The 27,447-nt window shown below is 40.5% G+C and overlaps 1 protein-coding gene across 2 annotated transcripts in view; it reads left to right on the forward strand.

Annotated features, from left to right (window-relative positions):
- Positions 1–27,447, forward strand: part of myripb (myosin VIIA and Rab interacting protein b) — a 94,732-nt gene that overhangs the window by 59,049 nt on the left and 8,236 nt on the right. For both annotated transcript variants that reach the window (XM_053342481.1, XM_053342482.1), the window contains exons 3-9: positions 9,196–9,332; positions 21,331–21,417; positions 22,139–22,236; positions 22,484–22,564; positions 23,239–23,400; positions 25,681–25,849; positions 26,884–27,404. In XM_053342481.1, the coding sequence (XP_053198456.1) occupies positions 9,196–9,332; positions 21,331–21,417; positions 22,139–22,236; positions 22,484–22,564; positions 23,239–23,400; positions 25,681–25,849; positions 26,884–27,404 (1,255 nt within the window). The remainder of the gene's footprint in view (positions 1–9,195; positions 9,333–21,330; positions 21,418–22,138; positions 22,237–22,483; positions 22,565–23,238; positions 23,401–25,680; positions 25,850–26,883; positions 27,405–27,447) is intronic.

Genomic DNA, 27,447 nt, shown 5'->3' on the forward strand with positions numbered 1-27,447 from the left:
TTGATAACAGCTACAGTATGCTGCATTTACAGAGAGAGAGAGAGAGACAATCAGGCTAACAGGCAGCTGACAAGTCAAACTGAGAATAACGGAAACAAAGACAGAAGTTGGAAGAAAAGTCTGCTGTTCCAGTGGTGATTCTGTCTTCTTGGTTGGTGTTGTGTGACTAACTTGATTGGAACTGCTCCCAGATTGAGGATAGCCAGAGGCTTGTTTGGGAAGCGAGCCACTCATTGGTTTCCAAATTGGTGGGAGGGCAGTGAAACGGCTAACTTTATTGGCCTGTTTTTTGTTGCCTTTCCTCCAATGAAATGCACTCAAGAGAGTGGAATATGTGGCCTTAAGGTCACAACTACACAGGAATCATTTCAGTAGGAAACACACAAAAACAACGGCAGACAAAACACACTAATGTGATAGGAACTTATTTGTTAGGGGTCATCAAAATGTCATTATCTTTATCAGAGAAAAGCTGACATCTCCTTTAGGCCAGGTCATTCATAATATTCATGAAATGGCTTAGTAAGATAGAGCCAGACATGCTGGTGTTAGTGATCAGATTTGTGGATATGGATTTTAATGTGCTTCTCTGTGTCTTTTGACTTATGACCCATTTGTGTTTGGATTTCAGACACAAAGCACTGTCCAATTGTAGTCTTCAGCTGGCAGCAATCTGCCCTTAAAACATTACAAGCAGTGTTAATCTGATTTATCTTCAGCTGCATGCGGCCTCTGCTGTGTAGAACATTAAAGCTCTGCTTACGTGAGATATGACACTAGTGCATTATTGGGAAATGTCTTTAAAGGCAAGTACTGGTGCAACCTGAAGCCTATTTAATCTGGAGAGCAGGCAAGCACTTTACAGACAGTTTCCCATCATGCCTTTGGGCTAACAGGAAGTGAGTTGAACTTTTACATTTCCATTTGAGCAAGTCTTTCTGTGCTCTCTGCCTTCTTTGGTCACAGTAAAGCTTATTTATGTAGATAAATGTCAAACCTTGATCTCTGCAGTTGTTCTTTACCTTCTGTGAAACGTCTTATACACCATGTTTGTCTTTTATAGGGAAAACAAAGGTTTTTCACAGCTTTCTGACTTATCAAGTGGTTTCAACAAAGACAGATGAATCACATGCTCTCCTCAAGATCTTAAAAGAGCATCTGCAGCCAAACATGGTTTTCCTGCTTCCCTCGCTTTTCCGTTGAAGATTGATTCACATGGATTACATAGACTGGGGATGTGCTTTGAAAAGGACTTCTAAAAATAAACCCCGGGGAACAATTGCCCCATGTGCTTGGACTCCATGATGCCAAACAACGCGATGACCCTTTTCCTCAACGTTTCGCATGCTCACTGTCCTTCGTCTGCCTGCATTTCCCTTCCCCTGTCGTCCTCTGCCCTCTCTTTCCCCTCTGTTGCTCCTCTCCTCCATCTCTAACAGGTGACAGCGTATATGTAGTCTGGTGTTGTCAGACCAGGTTCCATCTGCTCCCTAACAGGCCGTTAAGACTGACATTTCAGTACTTCGGACTCTGGCAGCCTCAGTATGCTGTTCCCCCACTGTCCTGTTTGTCCTTTTCTGAAATGACTTGACGTCTACGGTTGGAATTAGGTTAATGACCTTCACCCTCTGCATCCCTCTCGTTCTTTATTATCTCAGTCTCCACTGAATGCTTTTACATTTTAAACACTGTACCTATATAGCTGACACTGTCATCAGATGAGCTGAACTTACAGTACAGAGCACAGGGGCCGCAAACAAGCACTTTTGCAGGTCTCTTGATGGATACATTGGCAGTCAAGGTCCTTGATTACAGGACAGATTTCAGTAACAACCCTGTATGCTGTGTAATAGAAAAATAAATCATCTTTTAAAAACATTTCTTGCACACTCATTGTGTAATCTCAAAAATCCTGTTATTTCAAAGGATTTTCATTTCCTGGCTGAGGTGTTTGATGACAGTAAGAGGATAAAACCAAAGTTCCCACCCAGACAGTGACCTTAAAAAACCTACAAAAAGTAATTGTAATTTAATTACCACCTCAGCCTTTGAATCTTTTTCTACAAGGCTTTGAACACATTTATTTTGTTTACAGACTTTTGCCTCTTTCAGTCTCTAATCATATTGGCTCTACATGATTTAGACTCTCCATAATTGCTCAGATAAAGGCTGCAGGGAGCTGCAGTTTTCATTATCCACACAGAATAGCCAGATGGAGGAAGACTTGAGCAGTGAAAGGCATAACCGCAGCCTATTCTGTCACTCGATTTCCCACATTGCTGGGCTGCTGCAGAGTGCTGCCTCCCCTTAAAATCCCATGTGGTGCTCTGGCTGTGCAGAAGCAGAAAGCAGATTATCTCCTTTTCCCATATGCTCTATACATCCTCACAGAAATAAATATAGATATACAGCAGCCTGTGAAGAACCTGTCTTTGTGGGTGTACTCACACTAAAAGTGTAGGCTCACTTTCATGTTTAAGTGACCTACTGTATGCCCAATATCAATTCATGCCCTCATCCAAAAATGACCCACATGTGCAACTGAACAACAAATGATGTGACATCTGGCCAGCTGTTATGAGAGCCAAATTGTGCTCCATGCCCTAACCTAATTGTTTCAAGTGCTGGATTACTCTACTGCATGAATGCTCTAGTTTTGTTTTAACTGGAGGCATTTCCCTTAATGTTATTTTATTCCATGCATGAAATGTCATTCAGTAAAAACTACATGGACTACTTGGTATTTAGTAGTTTATATTGTGGGCACATGGACACAGCTAAGATATGTATAAAATGTTCAACATAAGTTTTCAAGACCAACATTTCTTGATTATAATTAAGGGAAATGTGAGGAATCATGAAATGATGACATATAATTCACAGAGTTTGATTTGAGTTGCACATTCATGTGTTTGTAGGCTTATCAGACACCAACACATTGCACAGTGGTTCGTGACACTCTGAGACTATATTTTACAACTCTTGAAAGTTGTGACAGCAGCTCTTTATTGGTAAAGATTGCCAAGTAAGTAAGATTAGGGGCAAACACTGATGGATATTTTTCTCCATTTTCTGACGTTTTATGAACCAAACAACTAACTGATTAATCAAGAAAATAATAGATGATGAAAATGATAATTATTTGCAGCCCTAAAAATATGGCATTCATATTACATAATCTACCAGGAAGGTGGGCCTCCGCATATTTGGTTGTCCAACACAGCATGGATGATGCTTGCAGGATGATGTTGCATTGCAGTCTGACAAAAGTTGAGCAGCAGAGATTCAACTTTCCAGATGACCTGCTTTTGCACCCCCATAACATCCTACAACTAAATGAGAGAGCTTTTTCGGGGGGGGGGGGGGGGGGGGGTCAGTCTGAATCACCCATTTCATGATGAGTCATTACATAGTAGTAGTAGTAAAGGCAACGGCATGCTTGATTTGAACTAGTTCATACAACTAGTTCAACTATGGGGAGAATGACACACACTTCCAGACAATTACCTTTCAAATGCATTCATGATGTTGCACTTTCTTGTATGTACAAAAATGTTTGAAACAGTTGTGTAAAGAAAAAAAATTGAGCTTGAGAGAGAAGTTTAAACCCTGCCTACTTTCTCACCCCCACACACTTGGCCACTCTCTAAATGAAGTGGGCATCACTGTTAAATTGTTACTCACAGAAAGTTATAAAAACACAGCCCACCCAATTACAATGTCAGAAAGGTGTTGGGATAGGGGGTCTCTGACACTGTTCAACTGTCTGACAAACATTTGAGGTATACTGAGCCCTTGAGCATTCTGCAAAAGATGTTGACTCTTCGTGCAGAACCTTTTTGACAGAATGAGCAAAGCTGAGGCAAGATTTCTCCACAGCTGCTCTGAAGCAAGACGATAATAAACTATTGTATTGCCATACAGTACAGTGATAGGTACACTCGTCCTTTTATCTATAGCGGCGAGAATACGATCTATTACTGTGTCAGGATGCACCATTAGTAGAATATCAAGTGTCAGATATTAGTTTTACAACCTAAAATAGAAAACTGTACAGTATTGAAGAATTTCTATAAAACTCCTGTTGTGAGTTTTATGTAACATTTTAGATATCAAACCCCATTTACTTTCACCTTCTGCCTCGTCCGTACAGAGAATATTAGATGTCTCAAATGCCTGAAAATTGATTTTTTTTTTTTTTTTTTTTTTGGTTTCTTGCTTGTTGTTCTGCAAGAGTCAAGGCCTAACCTTGTTTTTCTCTGATTAAAAGATATTTAAAATCAGTATTGGCAGTGTTGCACAGATCTGACAGTCTAACAATAAGGACCACTGCTTAGGAAATCACAGTGCGGGCAGCTGTGTAATTCACTTTAGTCCCTCGATCCATGCTCTGTCTGAGAGCACTATGTCCAAATATGACTCATTCCTCAGTCCCTCATACTGTGCTATGGGCTCCTGCTACTGATACATTTATCTGGAACACCCAGGATAGTGAAGGCCTACAGCCAGAGCAGTGCGATAAAGAGGAAGAGGGAAACAGAGGAAAGACTGGAGGCGAGGGAAAGGGTAAAGATGGCAGCTTTAGGTCTTGAAGGTAGAGATGGCAAAGTAAATTGGCTGACCGCTGCCTGGAGCTTAGCGCATCCTAAATTTAGACCATAGCTGCATTCAATTCACAGGTAAGTGAAGTGAGCGCAGTAATAGTCTAATCTGAACTTTCTGTCGAGCGCCGTGCTGCATGCAAATGTCTTCTTTCTGACCTAAGGTCTGATTATTTAATGACCCTCTGCTCTACCAGAGAGACCCTGTACATGTGGTCGCACACTGTACTGTAAATTCACAAATTCTCTCTCAATGTAGGTGAGTCTAACCACAAATGAATTAAAATTGTGAGTAAGCAGCACACAGTGTGCTGTTTTGAATGACTGCATTGCCTGTGTGTACATGCACAAAGCTGAGGTGTGTGTTTGTACTATGTTGTACTGCATACAGCTTACACACAAGAACATGCACTGTAGCGGCCCTTGGCATTAAGAATCCCAGCAGAGAGTCTCTAACGAGTGCAATCATTTTAATCTTCTAGCATTATGATGAGCAGCATGATGAGCATCACATCTGCACTGTGAAAACTGAAAATAAACACAAAAATTGCTGCCTGTTAACCTTTTCACTTAAGACAAGTACAGTTGGTTGTAAGCAAATCGTATAAATTTTAACTGTGTAATTATTATGTTAACACTTACATATGCTTCACATTAAACAACTTAAATAAAAAAACACATGTATTGACAACAATGAGTGTTGTTAATTAGCATAATATGCAGTGTTTCTGGCACCAGATAATGACATTTAAATAGCACTGCATGTAACTTTTTTCTTACCCGTTTACACAAAGAGGCCACTTTAGCTATTTAGTTATTCATTACTTTCCTGGGCTCATAGTGTATTGTTATATACCTATGTGAGAGACTGACCATGTATGAACAATTGAGCAGACAAAGAATGAATGGACACAAGCATATCTCACTACCTTACATGTATTATACACGTGATCTCTTTCCATGTTTCCCTTCCTGCCCATCTGAATGGCAATCACAGAGCCACAGACAGGAGATCAATATTCCAAAGGTTACATGCAGGACAGCTGCTGTGAGAGGCCTGTCTTCCTGCCTGCTGCAAACTAAGCGCTGTTTTAAATCATACTGACTGGTTGCTAAGGTTGTGCCCATGCAGGTCTGCTGAAAATCTTGTTGGCTTTTTAGCAGTTGACCCATGACCATGTACTTTGTCCTTTGGCTTGTTGTGCCAATGCAGAATATATTTTAGAGGATTGTCTTCAGTGCTGTGGTGCAGCAATAGAGACGACAAAGCCCAGAGAAAATCTACACACTGAATATGAACATACTGTATTCATATTCTGTATATACTGTATGTGGGTTCCGTCTTGTTTATGCTCATGTATAATATATCTCCTTTTTCCACCTTTGACTCATAGAGAAATCTGCCGTGTTACATACAAATACATGAACACATGAGTTCTCATAACAAAACAAGAGCAAGAGGTGTAATCTGATGTCTCTTGGTGTCATCTGGTCAAAGTTAATGAATGTTGGTATGATTTAGTACTTTCTTATTCCATCATGAAAAATACTTTTCATCAGAATAGAATAATTTCCACTTTCATACACAACAATAGAGTTGATGTAAAGGAAGCAAGACTGCACTAAATATGATAACTCTTCCAGCTTTCATTCATTAAGACCTCACAACTTGAGGGCTTTAACTTCCCGAGCATCAGGCGCTTTGATTTTACCCAGAAGCTGAGAACAATCTAATTTTTCGTCTTATTTTCTTCTATTAACAAGAACAGTCACTCTGCGAGTCTTCCGAGTAGAATAGAGTCTATTTGATGTTCTGTTATAGTCAACCCCCACCCTTCTTTCTTCTCCCTTTGCTGCTCTCTCTCCTCTCTCTACAGCAGCCTCAACAGAGGCTGAACCAATTCATTAGAAGGCTCAGAAAGTCAATTATGGTAATAGTTCCCTTTGCCGGGGGAGGCGGGAACCTAAGCTAGCTACTTTTTCCCGCACTTCTTCTACATATTCTTCTATATATTTTATTTAGAGCTCATTTAGATGTGCAAATCGATCTTCTGAAGTTTAGAGGGCAAAAAGGGCTGCATTGAAGAGTAGAGGATGAGAGGGGAAGCGTTGGTTCCCAAGCTTCCAGCCAGGCCAATGCGAGCAAAGAGATGATGGAGGAAGTAGACGCTAGTGTCAGGAGACCATCCACAGGAATCCCTCTCACTTATTCATGCAGCAGCTGAGCATCAGGGACTCTCCCAGCCTCATTATGAAATGTGTATTTGCAGAAGCTCACACAGCGCCGCAGCTCTTGCTTGAAAGCCTCTGCTTATCCACTCCCTTCTTCCTCTCTTTTTTAGATTGCATCACTCTAGGGGAGAGATGTCATGCTTCAGTCATCGAGACGTTGTCCTAAATCCCCCTCCGCCCCCCCTCTCTTTTTTTTCTGAAAGGCAAAGCTTGGCTAATTTGAACAAGTTTGTGTAGCTGGCTTTGACAGAAGCATTAGCCTGAGCTGAAGTTCGCATATACTATACAACTGTTTCTGTGTGTGTGTGTGTGTGTGTGTGCGTGTGTGTGGCTCACTCAGGCACACAGTTTAATTTAAAAGGTGATTAAGATTCTACTCACATATCTGTGTGTACATCATAACCTTGCAGCCCTTTTTCTGTTCTTCAATAAATATAACTTTCAGTTCAAAGGTCACTCCCTGTGGCTCCAGCTCATTTCAGAGTGCAGGTGGACCCTATTTGTATTTCTGCCTCATACCCCACAACACCACTCTGGCACACTGTTGCTATTCCAGATTCATTTCTGTGCTTTCTTCCTCGGGCCGAGAAGGAGATAAAAAAGAGCGTGCCTCTTCACTGGAACTCGGTAGCTACCATTAGAGCAACTAGGTTGACCCGTGGCATGAAATTAAGGAGCTGAGGCCCATTGAGCAGCCCAGCTGATAGAGGCAGACTGAGATAATAAATCCACTGAGAAAGAGAGAGGGAGGTTGAGAGAGAGGGAGGGAGGATGAGGATGGATGCGGTAGCCCATGGAGCCTCAGGGGCACTCAGGATCCCTTTATTAGCGTGGCTATTTTCACCCTCTCCTTCAACAGCCTGTCTCTTCATTGAGCAGAGGCATCAACATGAACACACACACTGAAACACTCTGTCATGTACTGTGTGTACTCCCTCACTTTTCTCTGCTGCTCTTTCATAAGCAGGGTTATTTGAGTCAGTCTTAGCGGGATAGAAATAAAATGAAGGGGTACACTGAGGACACTGAAATCAAAGCTCCCTTAAAGGACAAGGCTTAACATATTCTATATTTTTGTGACTGTCAACAAATCCCATTAAAGGAACAAAACAAGAGTCACCAGCCTCATCCTTAAAAGACATGGTGTTGGCAATTTTTTTATTTTAGCAATTTCGAATAAAGTCGCTCACTATTATTGAAACACCCATGTGATGGAAAAGAATGATGTAATTACCTTATCATATACATATTTAGCAGTATAGTAAAATACAGTGGTAAAAACATTTTTAAAAAGCCTTCATATGAGAATGTTATGTACTGAACATTAAGAAAAAAAATGGAATGTAGTTAAAAGATCTGCAATACATTATGGTGAACATTTTATAATTGTAAATTCTAAATCTGGGGATCTGAAGTGTTACTAGTACTTCTTTATTTTATTTTATGCACAAAATGTTCACACAAACATCATAGGTGCGTAAAAACGTGAATAACTTTCATTTCAGTGTTGTGGTTGTGTGTGTATTTGTTTCCCTTGTTCAGTCTTTGTGATTCAGCCTGTTTTTGTCTGAGAATTTGACTGTAAATCTGTCATTGTGTGTGCAGCATCTGTTTAGTGTTGGGAATGTGTGTGACAGTAGCATGGAGAAGCAGAGCAGGAGGGGACTGCAAGATTAAACAAAAAGTTGGCAGAGTTTCCTTCAATCCAACGCAACACCGGCGCAAAGGGAACGTTTTTCTGAGGGCTTTTCGTAACACGCTCCGTTATGAATTACCGCTTACATAATCATCTGTTCTGTGCTGAGGTCTGACGAGTTGGCATCCAAGCACTGACCGGCCTGGCACCAAGATATGAGGAAAAGCCTGGAAAATGATGTGGCCGTCAGACCTGAAAAACCTGAGCATTCACCACATTCATACCCACTGCTTGGATACTGAATAATAGTAAAGGACACAAATACTCTTAATCTGTTCAACACAGCCTCCACATACACACCAGAGCCAATTATTTGCTTCAAATCATAGAGCACGGCTTCAGTCTGACAGCAAACAAGAACCTTAATTAAAAATACACCTGCCTGGCTGTAATTCTTGTGTAAAAAATATCTCTAAGGAGAAGAGGAATTCTCATTTTGACTGAAAAGGTTTGGATATCTGCACTCCAAAGATACTCAAATTAAGCAGATTTTAATGGAAGTCTTGGCTTGAACTTAAAGTTCTAATCCTTGTGTGACTATAATAGAATCTGATTCCTGTCAGTTTCTTTGCCATCTGTTCTTTTTGACTTAATGTCATGTTTTCTTTCTTTCTTTCTTTCTTTCTTTCTTTCATCCCTTCTCCCCTCTTTCTTTCTTGTCTGCAGGGTTTTGAGGACACAGTCCCTTGAATGGTATTATAACAATGTGAAGAGTCGCTTCAAGAGGTTCGGCAGTGCCAAGGTTTTGAAGACATTGTACAGGAAGCACATTATTGAGAGAGGAGCGCTCTCTGATCTCCCAGGTAACTTCAGCCTTCTTTAATCAGCCATGCATGGTCTCTGTTATGCTGCCATTTTTTGCTCTTTATTATCTATTATGATTCTCCTCTGTCTCATCTTTCGATTGTAGAGCAGCCTTCTGTCTCTGTGTGATGTTCGTGTCAAGCTGTGATGAAAGTGATTTTCACTGTTTTGGCCAGAGACTTAATATAACTCTTCCTCAACTAGGGGGAAAAAAGAGATTTCATTTCAGATGCAAGACTTTGGTCGGCCAGAATAAACAGAGACAAGCTGACTTGATTGCTCATTAGTTTGTTTTGTTAAATGATCACTCACGTTGTTTCACACATTTTGTTCTCTCACCGACTGATTCACTTATTGACTTTCTCTCTGGCATCTAGAAAGAAAGATTTTACGACAGAAAAATACACATGATTACCCACATACACACACACACACACACACACACACGCAGTAAAGCTCAAGGAGTCATGCTTTGTTCTTTCACTTTCCTTCTATTTTATCACGTGCATAATGTGTTTAATTTTATCACATATGTTTATTTGATTAATGGAGTTTTTTCCCTGGCTTGGCTTACTTTTGATAATACTTTTGCTATTGCACTTGTGAATGTGAATAAGTCATCCCTCACTTGAGCGTGTGTGTGTGTGTGTGTGTGTGTTTTCTGTTTGTGAGACACTGCTTTGTGCGTGAGCATGTCAGCGGTGATGGTTTCGCCACAGACGTGTCCTGCCAGTTTATCCCTGCGGTGGCTTGGGTCACTCTTTTGTCCTCAATGAATTGTTCCTGTGCAGGACAGCAGCAGGACGGCTTTTATCCAGCCCCCCTCCCACTCCCCAGAGAGCACAAGAGAGCACAAGGGGGATAAATCAGGTCAGACATGAGGCGAAACTGGATGACGTTCAAGATGACGGGATTTTTAGAAGTTCACCGAGACCTCAACTGGGGGAAGTTTATTTTGGGTCTGAAGTGCAAAGTGAGATAAAAGTAACAGTAATAGTAAGCGATGATAAGAAAATACATCTGCAATCACGCAACCCACACAGTAGAGGAATGCTCTAACTAGCTGGCAATGCTACATTTCTGTTATTGCTGCAATGCTATTCCATTTTCCTCTCTGCAGACAGCATGTCTAGCCAGTGTGAAACCCAACATAACTATCTTGACAGCTAACAAATAGAGATGGCTCATCAGGGATCTACAAATATGTTGGTCAGAAAGAGGCTTATGTTGCCTAATACCATGGTTTGTCCGTTCAGTCTTTATTGTCCTGAGGATATTATTTTGCAGCAGGGCAGCATTAAAAACATTACACATAATGACAATAAACACACACTGGCAAGAAAACCAAAGAATTACATGCGCATGGTTGAATTTCACTCTTAGTCATCCATCTGATGCAGGACAATCATGATTTTTGTTGTTGTTGCTGTAGCGTCTGTGTTGTTGTGTTAGCAGACAAAATGATCTCTTTTTAAACCTCCAATTTTCCAATTTCCTCTCCACTCCACTCCCCTTATCATCTCTCCTCCTCTCCCTCTCCTGTCCCCTTTTCACTCTCTCCCTCTACATTCCTCCATGCTTTGCTGGACTATTCTCCTCTCCCCTCCTCTCTTACATCATCTGGGGACGAGGAAGGATTATATGACTGGGTTGTTGGTGTCCCATGCAGCTCACATGAGCCCGGCAGATTATACAGCTTCCAATTCTCAAATACTCGCATCGTCGCGCCCGCTAACTGGCCAGCTTGCCATATTATTATGGATATACTGTGATGTGTATACATGTGTATGCTGCTTGTGTGTATTTGGATATCAAAGCTAAAGTCAAATACTATCTGTGTATATGGGAACACATAAGACACATCAGATGTATTGGCTGGTAAAGATTTTTCCCTGAGTTAGGGTATCATTTCTTTTCATTTTGTGTTTTCCTGTGTGTGATTACATTGAAATATGGATTCCGTCCTTCACCCTTCATGTGATTTATCAGATTAAAAGGGGATCATCAAACTGTCGAGAGGAAGTGAAGGTTACACCAGCAAAGATATGATTGGGTTCTTAATTTATATGAATTGAAGAAAATGTGTTTTAAAATCTCTTTTGCAGCAAATAATAGGACATACTCAAGTGTTTATCGCAAGATTATAGTAACAGATTATCATAATGGATATATCAATTTTTCCATGCTTTCAATTGAAGAGAATACAAATAAATCAGCACTAGATTGGAAAAAATCAATTAGAAAAAGATGTTGCTCATCAACAAACTGATGTTAAACCATCTCGCTTGGTCTGCTTCACTCTGAGAGAAAAGGCTTTTAATATACTGCACAGAAACTCTGCCAGAGTCTTAATACCGATCTCCTCTCTTGGTGCATATAGAAGAGCGGCCACACGGGAATGTAAAACCACTCTCATAAACCTTCCCATCTATATGTGAAATATAGGCTGCCTTTAAATGTACCCCAGTTAAAAATGCCTTACTTCTTTATTTATCACCAAGGGACCAGTGCTAGTGAAATCAATTGTACACTAGTGTGAAATGGCGGCTGACATGACAGTCGGAAAGTGAGATGTGACTGTTTTACATCTATCATGTCCCCAGAGAGAATATGTGACCTTCAAACCAACAGGCAGTGAAGAGGGAGAGAGTGATTTGTATTTTCATATCTGTCATCTCCAGTGGAAGGGAGTAACGAATACTCCTCCCTAGAGAGGTTTCTCATTAAACATGGATTAAATGGTTTTGGATAGTAAACTGTGTAAAGAATAACACATCAGAGAAGACAAAAAAGAAGATTTTAAAGGAATCCTCCATCTTGTTTACATTTTGCTTGAGCAGCTAAATTTCCCATTTTTCAGACCTCATCCAAGCACCTCTCTCATGAAGTGGATGAGCAGAAGCCAAGCACTCATCCGAGTACCTATTCAACTAGAAATTAATTCCTTTGACAGCAGTATGGCATGGAATTAAGCAAATAAATGTGCAGCACTGTTTACTCATACATTAATCTATCCTCAGCACTATATCTTAATCAGTTCCAGCCCATGGTGCATGAGAGGCTATGTATGTCAACACATTGAAATCATTACGTGTGATAGAAAACAGTGGAGCCACTGTAGTGTCCTAGAAAAAACATCTGTCGAATAAAATAAGCATGTCACTTTTTAAAATGAAATAAATCAATACAGTATTAATTCTTATCATTACAAGTGTCTAAACACATTGATTTGGGATTTGTGTATATCAATAAGCAAAAAAATGAAAATATATGCCTTTGAAATGAGTAGACTGACTTTTTGGGAAACATGCTACTAGAATAATAGAAGTAGCATACGACTCAGCACAAAGACAGAAAATAGGGGAAAACAGCAAGCCTGGCTATCTACAAAGTTAACAATATCCACTTACCAAAGCTTCAAAGCACACTAATTAACACAGCACACTGTATTTAGTTTGTTTAATCCACAAAAGTGTTAAACGGCATCATATTTTTACGAGGGAGTTTATGCGCTGGACAAACTTATGGTGACAACAGTTACTGCAACAGGCCAAGAAATCATTCTCTCACATAACCCCACTGTAAAACCTCAGTGTGTTGTTTAAACACTTGTAATGTGTTAATGTATTAATCAATCTTTTCATCTAACACTCAGCAAGAGGAGCGTTTCCCAAAACCTCAAACTAATCCCTTTAGAGTGTACATTCAGTTTTTAATACACAGTACAAGCCAAAACTGCAGATATTACTGGTGGTTCAGCATCTCTTTAAAATGTATTTTATGTTTGTTTCCACCATGATAAATGGATATAAGCACACAAACTAATACTTGTACATTTTCAAACAGCTCAGCTGTTCGTTTACTATCTCCATCACGTAATTCTTTCTACCACTCTAGTCTGGTTTAATGGTACATCATCGTAAAATTCACCATGAAATGCAATGCGATGAGTCTGTTATGAAGTACCAAAAGCAGAAGTGATGATTTTTTTCCCCTTTTTTTTAATCTTATTCATTTCAAACAGGGGATTACCGTTGTCCCACTTTTCTCGTGCCTTTTGTGTTTCCCGTCACATCCCTCCAAATGTCTGTGGGAGGCTTCGCACCTATCCAGTAAGATAAGGGTGACTTTAGAAATGTCAAAACATATCATCACCTTCAAACGTGCGATTCTCTCTGGTGAGAAAATTGAGAGAGAGGAGAAGCGGAGAAAAAGGGAGTGCCGTGTTTTGAAGATTTTTATGACCGCAGCCACTTGTTAAATGTGATAACAGAGAAAGAGTTGATGTCCTTGAATGACTGCAATATGTTTGGCGTTAATGCAGAGACAGAATCATAACTGATAGCATCGAAGAATGCAGTGATGCACTTTATTACCTGGCAAGATACATAGGACCCACTTGATGGTAACTTTCAAACAATATTGTGACAATATTTCTTGTTTATTCTTTTTAACTGAAACGGAATCTCTATAAGACAGAAGTAAAAAGGCAGTTTCTGTCATTATATGTGCTTTGAGTGCCTGTGTGTGTGCTCTGCATGTGGGTTTTTGTGTGTGAGTGTGTGTGGTAATAGGAGAAATATGAGCTGAATCATGCAGATTAAAACTCAGTAAAGGAACGTGTAGAAAAATTGTCAAAATTATCATTTGGAGCATATAAAATGAAAACAGAATTGGTCCCAAAGTGGAGCTTTTGGGAACTCCAAAGTGAAACATGGTCACCAATAGAAACAAAACATTTGCAGTATGACAAGTAGAAGGTGAACTGGAGTAGAGGGTAATCCTCCTGAAGAAATGTATTTTTTCTCCTGTCATGATTTCAATGTGCACGTACCAGAAGCCTCAGGTGTACTGCCAGAAGCAGACAGGCTAGGCTGTATTTAGACCAAACCAGGTGGTGCGGAGGACCACTGCATGGTTGAGCAGAGATGTGTGAGGATGTGGGCATGTTTGTTTGTCATCTAGAACGTAACCGCTCTTGTCTTTTCTCATGTCTTTTTTAAAAATGAGTCGAGAAGCTGACATCAACGTCTAAATTTACTTTTTATATTATCAAAGAAAAGAGAAATGTCCTCCTTAAATTTTTTTTCCACATGTTGTAATATGTATGAAAAGCCCCAAAATGAACACTGGAAGCAGAGTACTTGATTGCTATAAGCATTGGTGTAGAAATTATGATCTCCCATAAGTGGTTTCCACTGTACTATGCTGGACAAGTAGTTGCAAGGATTGCCATTTTATGTGGGCCGAACAAGGTCAGATGATGAATGTCCAATTCATTAAAATTTTCTAGCTTCCGGGCCATTATTACAGCTTTTATGAACAGCAAAGCTGAATGAACCCAAATTAAACACTGCTTTCATGAGAACTGACAGCAGTATTCTTTCATAACTGTGGTTATATCAAGAAAAGGGAGTCAGTGCCAGGACAATACAGACAATGACCTTCTTCTGCCTCCTTCCTAGTCTGTCAAAAGAGCAAAATAGAAGCAGAAGAACTTTTGATTCACCTGGTCTTTCTAGAAGTTTGTACTCATTTAAGACTTCTTACACCTCCTTCAGATGAATCTACTTTACTGTAGCTCAAGTACTTAAGACACTCACAGGCGTTTTGTCACTTTTTGGATCAGTGTCTGTGTTCTTTGAACTGAAAGCTTGGTGACTCAGAGTACAGTGTTGTGTCTGTAGGGATTAGAGGGCAAAATGTTAAACAGAAGCCCAAAGCTACTGCTGACAAAACGCAAACAACTACAGGGCTCGGGCCACTTTGGTATCAGGAATGAACTATCTCTGCTACATCCAAGTACAAATGCCTGTTTGTCTCAAATCATGGACATATAAGTGTAGATTAAAAACTCTGACCACAGTTTATCAGCTATACAGTTGACATTGAGTTTATCTGATCTATGTATTAGGTAATAGTTGGACCAAACTGACATAAACCGTTGTTTGCTGGTGTGGTGCAAGTGTCTCACTGTATAGCATGGTAAGGTAAAAGAAGTTGTTTAACTTGATGTTGGTGTTTTGGAGATGTGAAGAAAATGCAGGAATAGTCTGTTGTCTGCAGCCCTTCATCTTACATCTGACTGTGGCCAAATGGTGCCTAATATCTCTATAACTTGGTAAATAGACCTGTTTTGTTGACGAATAGCACCACTAACAATTGTTGCTACCTTGGTGATATGGGATCAATTAAACTCCAAACCTCATATTCAATTAGGAACTTCACAAGTAGTGTGAACAAGCACTGTACACAGAGACACAGTCACCTCTCTGGTCGCCAATGCAGCCACACATTTTGAGTCGTACAAAACACATTATTTAAGAGGAGGTTAGTCACATTTAGGCACGGTCAGACCTACTACCAAACAGGACCATTGAAGTGCAGCTCAGCGTAGCTATTCCCTGCTGCCAGGTTGTAGAGTACAGCCATGGTTGACCGATTCAGGTACATGGAAATACAGCCCAAGGCTTCTTTTGAGTCTGGTATGGTAGCTCGCAGGTGACAGTAGTTGCATGTAAATGTAGAAATGAAATGCTAAAAGCTAATTGCTAATTATTGGAGACATTTTGCTTGTTCATTTTGCATTCCACCTCTATCATTTGAACTTTAAAGGGCATATTTGCCCAGGGACTGGTTCATTTCTGCATGCACACATGCACACACTTGTGAATGCTGCAAGCACCACTTGGATGAGAGTGATAAGTGTATGAATGCAATTACTATTATAATATCAAAAGAGCACACTTTTGTTTTAAACACCCTACTTCATTTATCTTTGAGTTTATTTTATCAATAAACTCAAAGACAGATTGAAATTACATTGGCATCATCTCAACTAAAGGTGAGTAAAACTCCAATATAAAAGAGACAAATGAAAGTGCAAGTTTGTTTACTTTTCTCAACCTCCCAGCTTGTCGTGATGTAAACAGACATCCTGTCGCTTCAACCGTTGTTCTGAGGACGCTGTTTATGGGACTGTGTGTGCTGCCAGATGCTGCATTGTAATTAAAAGGCAACCGTCTGGACTCTGCTTCCTCCTCATGCTGCTGCTGCTGGCACTTCAGGAATGTTAGCTCTAAGTGGAGCTTTACAGGCTCATTTATTTATACACTCTCACACTCTTTCTTTTGTTCCTGCTGTCTCTCCACATATTCCGTCTTTATGACACTCTATTTATTTCACTCAACTTAATCCCCACATTGTGAGAATTTGCAATTTGCTAAATTTCCAACTCTTTTTTGGGCCAAAACCACATATGACTGATTTCTTTTGCATGAAAAGGCCCCGTCAAACCATATTTTTCAACTACGTGTACATTGGTCATCATATCATACACAACCTCCAGCAACTGGAACTTTTAAGAAGTGGGAGATGTCAGAGCTCTGAGAGGACAAAATAAAGAAATACTAAAAGAAATGCCTTTGACTTAGCTCTTCTGGATATAGAGTGGCCTGGATGACAGACACAGAGCTATGCTGATTGTGTCTTTTGCCTTATTTAAATCTGTCCCATAGCAAAAAATGGTAACATTTAGAAGAGTGTGTGTTGTCACTACTTCATCAGCCAACGATAGTAACAAAGGACCAAGTGGGGAAAAAATACTGACTAACCAACTGGAAGAATCTTCAGCATGTTTTGACGCAGGGTCTTCATCAGGATGTCTTACATAAGATGTAAAAATGCAGCCGATATACTGTACATGAAGGCTGAATCATCAGTTATCCAATGAGAGGTAGACACACAGTTGGCTTCACAACAAAATTACAACTGCAGGGGTTCAGTAACATTTTGATATTGATATAACAGCTTCGCTGTGTACCAGCAGCTCTTGTCATCAGTAACAAAATGTACTTGCTCTGTACATCAATCATTGACAAACACTGTTGGAAAACTAAACAATTTACCTGTATTAATAACAAAAAAACAACTAATGTATGGACTTGATATATCATTCACACACACACACATGCTGTGCATGAAACAACACACCCTTGAAGATGCAGGCCGCCGCTGTCATCTGTGCAGTTACCATGGCGATATCGAGCGATTTTCTCATCCACTCCCTTGAGCAGTGGAGTGGCAAGCATCAAGGAACAAAGGTGAGATGATGGTCATAGAGAGGAAATATGGAAGTTGATCGTCAGGAGGAATGTGCTGCAACACACACTGACCTTCCATCACCTCTGTAATGACAAGGCAGAAATGCCAGTCTGGGTCAACCAATGAAATAATCACTTCCTCAGTGTATCGTAGCTACCTTGTCATGTGTGATTCATGGATGAACAGCATGCATGAATGGAGAGAACGGCAAGCAAAACAATGATGTGGTGACTCCCTTTGGCAATATGACATATGAAAAATACCCCGAGACACATAATTAAACCACATTCAATCATGCATGGTGTTCGTAATATCACATCTGACCAGTAGTGGAGGAACTATTGTTTTTCCCCTACAGACATGTGTTAATACATATAAAGTTGATCTGCTTGGAACAACAGTGTGTGTATAATCCCCCCCAAAATAACTAATTACCACTTTAAAATCCTTAAAATGGCATTTACTGCTTCTCCCTCATTACAAACACCAGAAGCTATAAATCTGCAAATATATTTAATTTTATGAGTTTAACTGATGGACACATATGTCTCCTACTTCACTGTTCCATTCTCAGTGTATGAGCACTGGAGGAGAATTTCCACATCACACTTGCATGAGTTGATTATTGAACCATTCCCACCCTTAAAAATCAGATTTTCAATGAGCTCAGAGAAACTTTCCACTTTAAGCACATGAATGTGAAAGCAGCCTTCTAGTGTCAAACTTTGCACATACATCATTCTGCACAGTGAAGCTCAAACATCCAACAGGGACAAGAAGAAAAACATCTTTTTGAGTAGAGGAGGACTTTAAAACACGTTTTAAAATAGCAAAACATTCCCATTTCCCTTTCAGTGTTAACCATTGATGCATTAACATATCAGCAACATTTTAATGTTATAGCTGGTTGAGTCTGAGCTCATTTTGGCACTTAATATACAGCTGGGTAATGATCCATTCTATTTTATGGGCATATTGTGTGTGTGAAATCTCAATCTGCAAAGTAGAATTGGTAGTAACAATAGCTGTTAAATAAATATGGATTTAAAGTGCAATATGTTTCTCTGAATTGTTGTGGAGTAAAAATATAAAATATTGATAGTAAATTGAAGTCAATTTATATTGACCAGACCGATATAGTATACTGGCAAATATTAGCTTTTATGTATAAATTGCAGAAATGCTGTAGGTAGTTTAGAAGCAGTGTTGTCTCCACCAGAGAGCACTGAGAAAACAAGGTAACGAATATGTGTTTTATGTTTTAAAATGTCTCAATGCCGTCCCTCAGAAATCCACTTAGTTACTTTCCATCACTGCATCTGACAGACTAATGAAGGAGATACAGGAGTGACATGATCTTCAGTCCCAGTAGGCAGTAACACATACCAGATCAATTTCCTTGCTTGCCCGTGATAAACACAAGAATGCCACAACAATAAGGTGTCCTGCAGACTGAGTCCATATAACTGACAGGTGACAGCAGTGTATTATTCTGTTTGCAAATAGCAAAGTTGTGCTGACAGGTTGTTGTTTCAGAGGTTGGTGTAGGGATGAAAGCAGTGCTGAGCTGGGAGTGCAGCGTTGGCTTAGGATGAAGTGCTATGATGCACAGTCCTCAGAGGGTCTATTAGTCTGTTTATTTGTGTATTATAGCTTCCCTTTGTGTGTGTGTGTGTGTGTGTGTGTGTGTGTGTGTGTGTGTGTGTGTGTGTGTGTGTTCCTTACCTGCCTGCACACCTGTCAGTGTGTGACTTGCGAGGCAGCTCACTTTCCCTGACAGTAGTCCTTTTGTGTCTACATTGTCCTGAGCTGCTGCAGGTAATTTCCCCACCTACTGTCCCTTTTCACACTGCCAGAAACTGTAATTCAGGTCTAACCAAGCGAGAACAGTACAGCTCTGTTGAACGCGGCCTCAGTCAGAGTGAGACAACTCTGGCAGTGAAGGACGGCTGGAGTGTGTAATGGTTTGGAGACTTGTTAGACCGTGCTATGACTGGGACGACTGGGCTTGTAAGTGGAGATTCGCAGCATGGCAGCATGAAATCAAACACACACTCCTTCAAAGTGTCGCGACTGTTAAGGCAGCTGTTGCCTGTAGTTAGATGTGCATGTCAAAGTGAAGTAATGTGAGGGTTTGTGATTGCTAGCTGTATGCTTACAGGCTCTGCACTAAAACGTTGCAGTGCTTTGACAAACAGTTCGTCTTGCAGTAAAGCTGGAACAGTATAACGTATCTGACAGCTGGCTGTGTTACTGCTGCTGTCAAAGGGGAAAAAAAGAAATGCCAGCTTCTTTCATTTTGATGTATTTGTTTTTCCTTTGCCTGTCCCTGCACTTGTAAGGATTGTGGTTTCAATAAACCCTTTCTGAAATCATTTTATAAGGTGTATTGCTGATATTTGCACAATATATCTATTTTAGTAAGGCGCACACTTGTGGGGGAGTTCTCATCCAATGGCAACACTGCAGTGCAAGAAGAGTGATGGCTGTGACATGGTGGGTTGTTTTCTTGGCTGTGTCGTGTTAGCTATGGCAGAATGGTGTGTGGCTCCGGCTCCTTGAAGGCAGACTCACACCAAACCCACCATAAGCATTCGAATGTCTCTGTGCATTCAGCCATGAATTGTAAACAGGAGCAGGAACAGGATGCTGCTGGCTAGATTATAGGCTGAGGCGAGGAGACAGGCTGAGGATGGGTGTCATGGAGTTTGGTTATGTTTGTTTTTTGTCAGCAGCAGGGGCCAAAGCTTTGGAGCAAAGCTTGGTGGTGTTTTGGCTGCAGTTAATGGATGGAAATGAGCTGAAGTGAGGATCAGAGGTTGGAATTGGACACAGGATGTTCCTATGTTTTGTCTGGAGCTGGTTTTGAAAATGATTATGGGCCGTGGTTAGGAGGTGAGATGAAGATGTGTCTGGAGCTTGGTCAGTCAAGAGTGCTTACTTCTCTTCCTCCAGCTGCTTTATATTCTACCTCGGCGGTCTGGCAGATCCCTGTCCTGTGCTGGCCGACACTTTATCTTCTTAATAAACTGCACGTCCATGTACACTGTCTTCATTTTTACAGCCTGGCTGTTGAGAGGGCCACAATAAACAGCAACCACTAGAGAGATATCTAACATGCGTTAATGGGCCACAAAGGGAATATGTGGTTTTTGGAGGCGGGGATGTTGTAACCACTACACCTTCTCTGGGCTTTTACCGTCTCGACTTTACTCTAATTCTCTCCCTCTGCTCTTTAAATGTGCCTGTCTAAGAATTACAATCACAAAATTTCCATTTAGGTCACACAAATGTCCCTTTGCTAGAACTACAGATTCAGAAGTTTGTCTGAGGGAAGTGTTTACGTAAATATAGCAGCACTAACTCTTAAGAGACTTGGCCTGAATGAGCTGTACGGAAACATTACTGGTTTATACGCACTGAGAATAGGCCTGTGATGTGTGCCAGTGTGTGATTTGTTTGAAAGGGAAAGAGAATTATCAGATAAATTGTCACATTCTTTTTCAACTGTCATTTTGTTTCTTTTTTCTTTTTTTTTTGTTTGTTTGTTGTTTTCTTTTTATGCACGATATGGAAAAAGCACGTAGAAGAGCACAATACAATTGACAAGACTACAAAATGTAGTTGACAAGAGTACAAAAAGGTTTTTTAATGGCATTGTGTGTGCAGGGTAACCTACTTATAACGTGGCAACAGTGTGAAGGAAAGTATGCTGCTACGTTATTATATGGTATGATATGAGCAGAGTTTGTGACATGTGACAGATTGACAACTTTTATCTCTCTTTCTCTCTCTCTCTCTCTCTCTCTCTCTCTCTCTCTCTCTCTCTCTCTCTCTCTCTCTCTCTCTCTCTCTCTCTCTCTCTCTCTCTCTGTGTCTTTCTCTCTCTAACAGAAAGCAGTGTTCACGAGGGAAGCACTGGCAACGACAATGATGGCAGCATCTGTGGCAGCGACTCTGCCTTCTACAAACAGAGTGAAGGTGAGAGACGCGTGGTAATGAACGGGCGGCATTTTGAGGCAGTGCATGGGTAATTTCAGCCACGATTATAACTAGCATTATCTCTGCCCCTTTACAGTTGTTTCTTGTAGCTTTTATTGACTTTTTTCCACCATTTGTCCTTTTTTCCATTTTCTTAAAAGGTTGAGCTTTTATGTTTATTGCTCATTAATTGTTCCCTTAACGAATAGAGACCTTTCTGTAAAGGGCATGTGTGAGGGGTGAAGCACAAAAATGAAATGAAACACAGAGCGACACACTTTTACACATTAAATTACTTGCCTTCACACACACACACATAAAATGATGCCCTCCTACACACTACATACAACCCTTTTAGATGCCATTTACATACACATACACCTTCATACACAATTATACAACAACCAAATAGCCCCAATCTAACGGTAAAGCTAACATCATTTATTTGCCAATAATTATGAGTTGTTTATGTAATGATTAAGATCTGCCATTTTGATAATGGCAGCTCTTGAGAGGCCAGCAAACAAACAAATACTCTCTATGTGCGTGTGGGTTCTATTCTTTGATTCACTGTGGTGCTTAAATGGACTATGTGTTTTTATCCTTGATAAAGCTAGGATAAAAACTACAATTTGATTCAATTGGGGGTAAAAGTTAGGATTTGAAATGTGTGTTAGGGGATGTTTGGATGTTTATGTGTGCTTCATGTGTATTACTTCAGGACACAGTATGGCAGAGACGCTCACAGTCGCCCTGCGTGTTGCTGAGGAGGCTATAGAGGAAGCCATCGCTAAGGCAGAGGAGTTCAGTGACAGCTTGGTGAGACCCCCCCTCTGACTCACCCCCTTTTTTTTTAGTGCTTTCCTATTTCCTCTTTCCTCTCTGCTCTTCACTACCCACTTTCTTTCCCTGCTTCCTCTGTCATGGCCTCTTACTTCTCCTCTACTCGCCTCCCTCTTGCTCTCTGTATCAGCGGGATGCAGTCATGGTTTTTGGCTAAGACGTCTGCACAGACTGGTAATTCGCTTTGAACAGAGTGTGTGTGTGTGCGCGTGTGTGTGTGCAGGAGAAGCAGAATGAGGCTCGGTATCTGAGGGACCACAAAGAGGAGCTCATAGAGGAACTTGCAACAACCATTGTACAAAAAGTAGGTTGGCTAAGAGTGTGTTTTTGTTTTTGTATGTTTATTTTTAAGAATGATGTGTAGTTAACCAAATTCAAATGTTAATGCACACTGGAAAATGAAGATGTCATCAACTGACAGTAGACCATCAACATTTTAATCAGGAGCTTCTGCATTGTTATTACATTTTCCTGGAGAGATAGCTGAAGAACAGAGAAATGTTAATGAAAATGACTGCAGTTCATTGCCTCTTTTGAAACTGGTATTACAGAGCAGTTTAAGAAAAAGGGCAAAAAGGCTTTGAAAATAATACCAGTGCATTAAAATTCATATGACAATTGCTTTGATTTGTTTTTTTTAAATGGAGACACAGTTGTCTGATTGCTTTTCAGTTTTAATTAACATTTGTTGGCCATTTAGTCTGTGGAATTACTGTTTTTATCTTCACTTTGTGGCTGTCGGTGCATAATATTGCATGGAAATTCAAATAGAAGCTGGATTATTGGTCATAAAGTTATAACAAATTATTCATGGCTAAGTGTAAAAGCAAAACGCTGTTGTGGGATCACAATTTAAGCTTCCAATTTGCATTTATTATTATTCAAATTGTTTATTTTATGTGATATATTTACATTTCTCACAGTTTATCTACTCCTTCACTATCACTATCATTTTCCTTTTTCTGCTTTCCTTCTCAGATCATCCAGAGGAGGAAGCGTTCAGAGATGCAGACAGAGTATGACTTTGTCTGGCCTCAGCCTCAGTCCTTGATCCAGTCCAGTGAGCTGCCCTCCCCTTCACAGCCTCAATCTTCTTCACAAGGACCACAGGATCCTCACAAGACCTCCTACTCCCTCTGGGTCAGTAAGCATTGTCAGTAGCAAAGAATCAACTCTCCACATGATGTATGTTGCCTCCCTGATGTCTGTTACACACATTTGTTCTTTGTTTTCAGGCTGTGAACACATTGTCATCAATACTGTCAATATTAGTGGGTGTAAACTGCTGAGTCTTCACCAGAAGGATTTGATTTTCTGTTGTGCGATATGTGTCTAAAGAAGGGAGGCTTGTGTTTTCTAGTGTGCAGGCTCCTCGCTTCATTTCAAAGCACATACAGTAAAATTCTCCTCTGTCTGTGTTTGATGTGCAGTCTTCTGGGTGGACCAGCCAGTGTCTCAATGTTTTTGCCAGGTTTGAAAAACACAAGAATGTTTTGTTTGGCAGAAAATCACTTTTTTGTGACATTGTGTAAAATGGTGAGGTGAGGATGTGGTGCCATTTCACATTTTGCTCAAGTCTCTTTCTTTCTCCTGCTGTCCTCTGTGGATTGTGGATTTGTTGTAGTGAAATTGAGGGAATATAAGAGAGAAAGGGTGGGTGGCTGAAAATCGAAAGTCTGACTCGCTTGAAATTAGACACACTTAATCCTTGTAATATTCCCAGGATTAGAGTATTCTCCAAAAACCATCATGATCTGGGTTTTGACGTGTCTCCAGATCCAGCTGCAGATTAAAAAATGCCAAAACTATCTTTATTATTGAAATAACTAATTCAGAGGATTGTTTGGACTTGGTGTGCGTGTGCCTCCTTTGGGTTTTATCGCTATTTTCCTTTGAATAGGGGTGGGAAATTCACCAACAAGCAACAAAATCAACCACAGGTGCATGTCTAATAGCTCTTTTTCCACTTTTTTGAAATATTTTACTGCTGATTTTCTCCCTAAGTAGACAAAAGCAAAGCATGAAAATGAGATTTGAAACAAGAATGAATCAATTCTGATTGATATGTGAGAGTGGGCCAAAGATAACAGTTTATCTGCTCAGTATTCTGATGTTAAACCCTCTCCTGTTAACATGTAATAGCATTGTTCCAATAAATGTGCCAGGGTTGGTGAGAAGTACACACAATATAGCACACCCATTACACAGACACACAGAGATATACAGCTACACATATTCACAAATCAGCCATACACACATACACACACACACACACACACACACACACACACACACACACACATACACCTGGCAGTGGTTCACGCTACAAGTCAGCAGGGACTTGTGGAGATTTGTCATCGTCCCGCGTGTGAGCGAAGCATCAAAGCTGCACTCCCCAGGCCTCTCCGTTCTGTTTCCCGCTGTTTCACTCAGCAAAAATCAAAGTCCTGTGAAATACACCAGGATCCCCCTCAACTGCTCAGCCTGCCACGGGACAGGCTCTGTTTATCAGCTCTCTGCAAGCACACTCAATAAGACACAATGCTGTACATGCAAATGCCCACTTTCTTGCCTCTGTGCTGCCTTTACATTGATCCTTACTGTAATCTGTGGCATCTCTCTAATCCCCCACAGCCCCACACTGTGTCTATGAACCTGTACCACTGTTTCCTAAAGCTATAAACAGGAGAGCCTTGAAGAGCTAACCTTTAACATGTGCTGCTACTCAAAAGACAATCTTAAACTTCTGATGTTACCTTTATATAAAACACATTGACTGAACCATGTAGTGTAAAAATGTAAAATATTATGGCAAAGAAAACACAATTTTATGCCTCCTTTTTTAGATGGCAAGCTTGGCATAATGATTTTGTCTTGAAGGAATATCTCTCATTCATTGTCATTGTAAAGACACTTTATGCGACTGAATTATTATAGAGTAGCACAAGATCTCTTTCGATTTATCTGTCTGTCTCACACACTGATACAGCATGTCCTCTGTGGCTAGTTATTCACTTGTTTTCTAGCTCCACCTGCTGGTGGTAATTTTGAGGTGCACAGATTTCTGCCAACACAGGAATGAGATTAGACAGATGGACCAATTGCTCTCCTTTTGAATTTTGTTGTTAATATATGTGTATGTTATATACTGTATGACTGTTCCTGAATACTGTACAGTTGCCTCTATCGAAGCAGCAAGATTGAAAGTCTGTTTAAAGGGGCCTCTCAGAGTCAAGTGAACAGTGTGACAGTTATTTCAAGAAGCTGACATTCATTTTCGATTACCTGCACTTATGGCTGAGCCTGTCCTCTGACCTGTGCATGCACTTCTGTGAGTTAATGGTGTATACTGTCTGTACTGTGACCATTCCAGTATTTTACTGCTCACATTTGTGCTCCTCTACCTATGTGTGATTGCAGCGGTCACGCTCAGCTTTCTCCCTCACCAGTGACGACTCCCCAGAGAAAGGTCCAGAGGACGAGGGTGCCGGGGCCGGCGGTGGCTTGCACGAGTACGCCTCTCTGAAGAGGGAGGGCAAGGCCACATCTCTACCCAGCTGGAAGAGTGTGGATCGCCTGGACAACTCTAGTAACTGCTTTTTAACATGTTTTTGCTAATGTCAATTTATTCTCCTAAGCATTTGATGGCTGTTATTTGATGGATTAAAGATGTTCTGTTTTGATAGCTATGCACAATATGGTATCATGTGACGATGATATGTGTGAAGGAAAGTTGTATGTCCTCTTCCCATCAGATTAGGTTAGTATTCAGAATAGTTATCCCAATCATCAAGATTGATTGGCTATGGTTGAGTCATATTTTACTTTTACCTGCATTTTATCCAACTCTTACTAGCTTTCTTTACTTAGCACTTTCATTTTGTACTTATCTTTTTAATGCTGTGTAAATGGATTCCGATTTCATTTTAGTGTAACTAATATGACATGAAGGGAATTGCTGTTCTTTTTTAATGAGGAGACTAAAGCATTTTTTCTGTTTCTATGTTCGATACTGGAGAGTAGTATCACTTCATTCAAATGTTAAACAGATAAGGGTTAGGGTTAAGAATTTAAGGGTTAGGGTGCAATATGTAAGAATTATGTAAGAATTTAAGTTTAAAACATTCAAAACATAACTAAAATGATCAAGACAATGTGAAAAAATAGCAGTTTTGATACTACAGTATGTCAAAGACATCTATATATTGTGTTATTGTACTGAAATTAGCATGCTAACCAGGTAGCCCCGGCCCATCCTGTCTGGTAATACTCACTGCAGCATAAAATGTAGCACTTCCTCTTCTAGGTTATTCAAGTGTTAGCTCAGCATTAGCACTGAATTTATATTGCAATCATATTTAGTCAAATCCCTAGTCACCTAGTTTCCTGGCCAGCAATGGACTGATATTGCACAATTGATTCAACACTAAAATAGCGTAGGGTAATGCCAACTTTCTGGTGTTATGCTGCCACCAATGCGTTTGGACTATTGAGTATGAATTTGCCACCTTTAAACATGCAATCTTGTATTGATGCAAAACTTCTTTCCATTACACTAATGTTTCACACTCTCACATCGAAAAATATAACTTAACTTCCTGCTCTCTGGTCTTGTTCACCCAGGTGCATCCTCAGTTCTCCAGAGTCCAGACGGTAACTGGATTGCTCTGCACAGCTCTCAGCTGTCTCGGCCCAGTCTGCTAACTAAGAGGAAAAGCCTGGTGTTCAGTGTGTTGGAAAAGGAATCCGGCGTTGTCTCAGCTTACGACGAGATGGGATCCAATTCTGAAGAGGACGATGAGGGTGGCTGGGGAGCAGCATTGAGACAGTTCAGACGCAAACTGTCTGACGAGACTTACTACACAGACTCACAGCACGACCCAGAGTGGACATACACCCAGCACCTCCCCGTCACCTCACCATCCTCTGGTCAGTACACCAACACAGAGACTCTCAACTCGGACTCTGAGGCCTCATCCGTGCTGTCTGCATGTCCTCGCAAACCGCCTCACAACCTGCTGAGAAAGAAAGGACCTCCAGACACACACCTGCACCCTCACCACCAACCGCCCTACCACCAACACCAGAACTTCTCTCCATACCCACACCTTTCCGAGACACTGGATGTGAACTTTAACCCGAAGGTGATTTGTCTTAACATTATTGCTTTGTATATTGAAGTAAATT

The sequence above is a fragment of the Scomber japonicus genome, chromosome 21 (assembly GCF_027409825.1).
Source record: "Scomber japonicus isolate fScoJap1 chromosome 21, fScoJap1.pri, whole genome shotgun sequence".
Classification (NCBI taxonomy): Eukaryota; Metazoa; Chordata; class Actinopteri; order Scombriformes; family Scombridae; genus Scomber; species Scomber japonicus.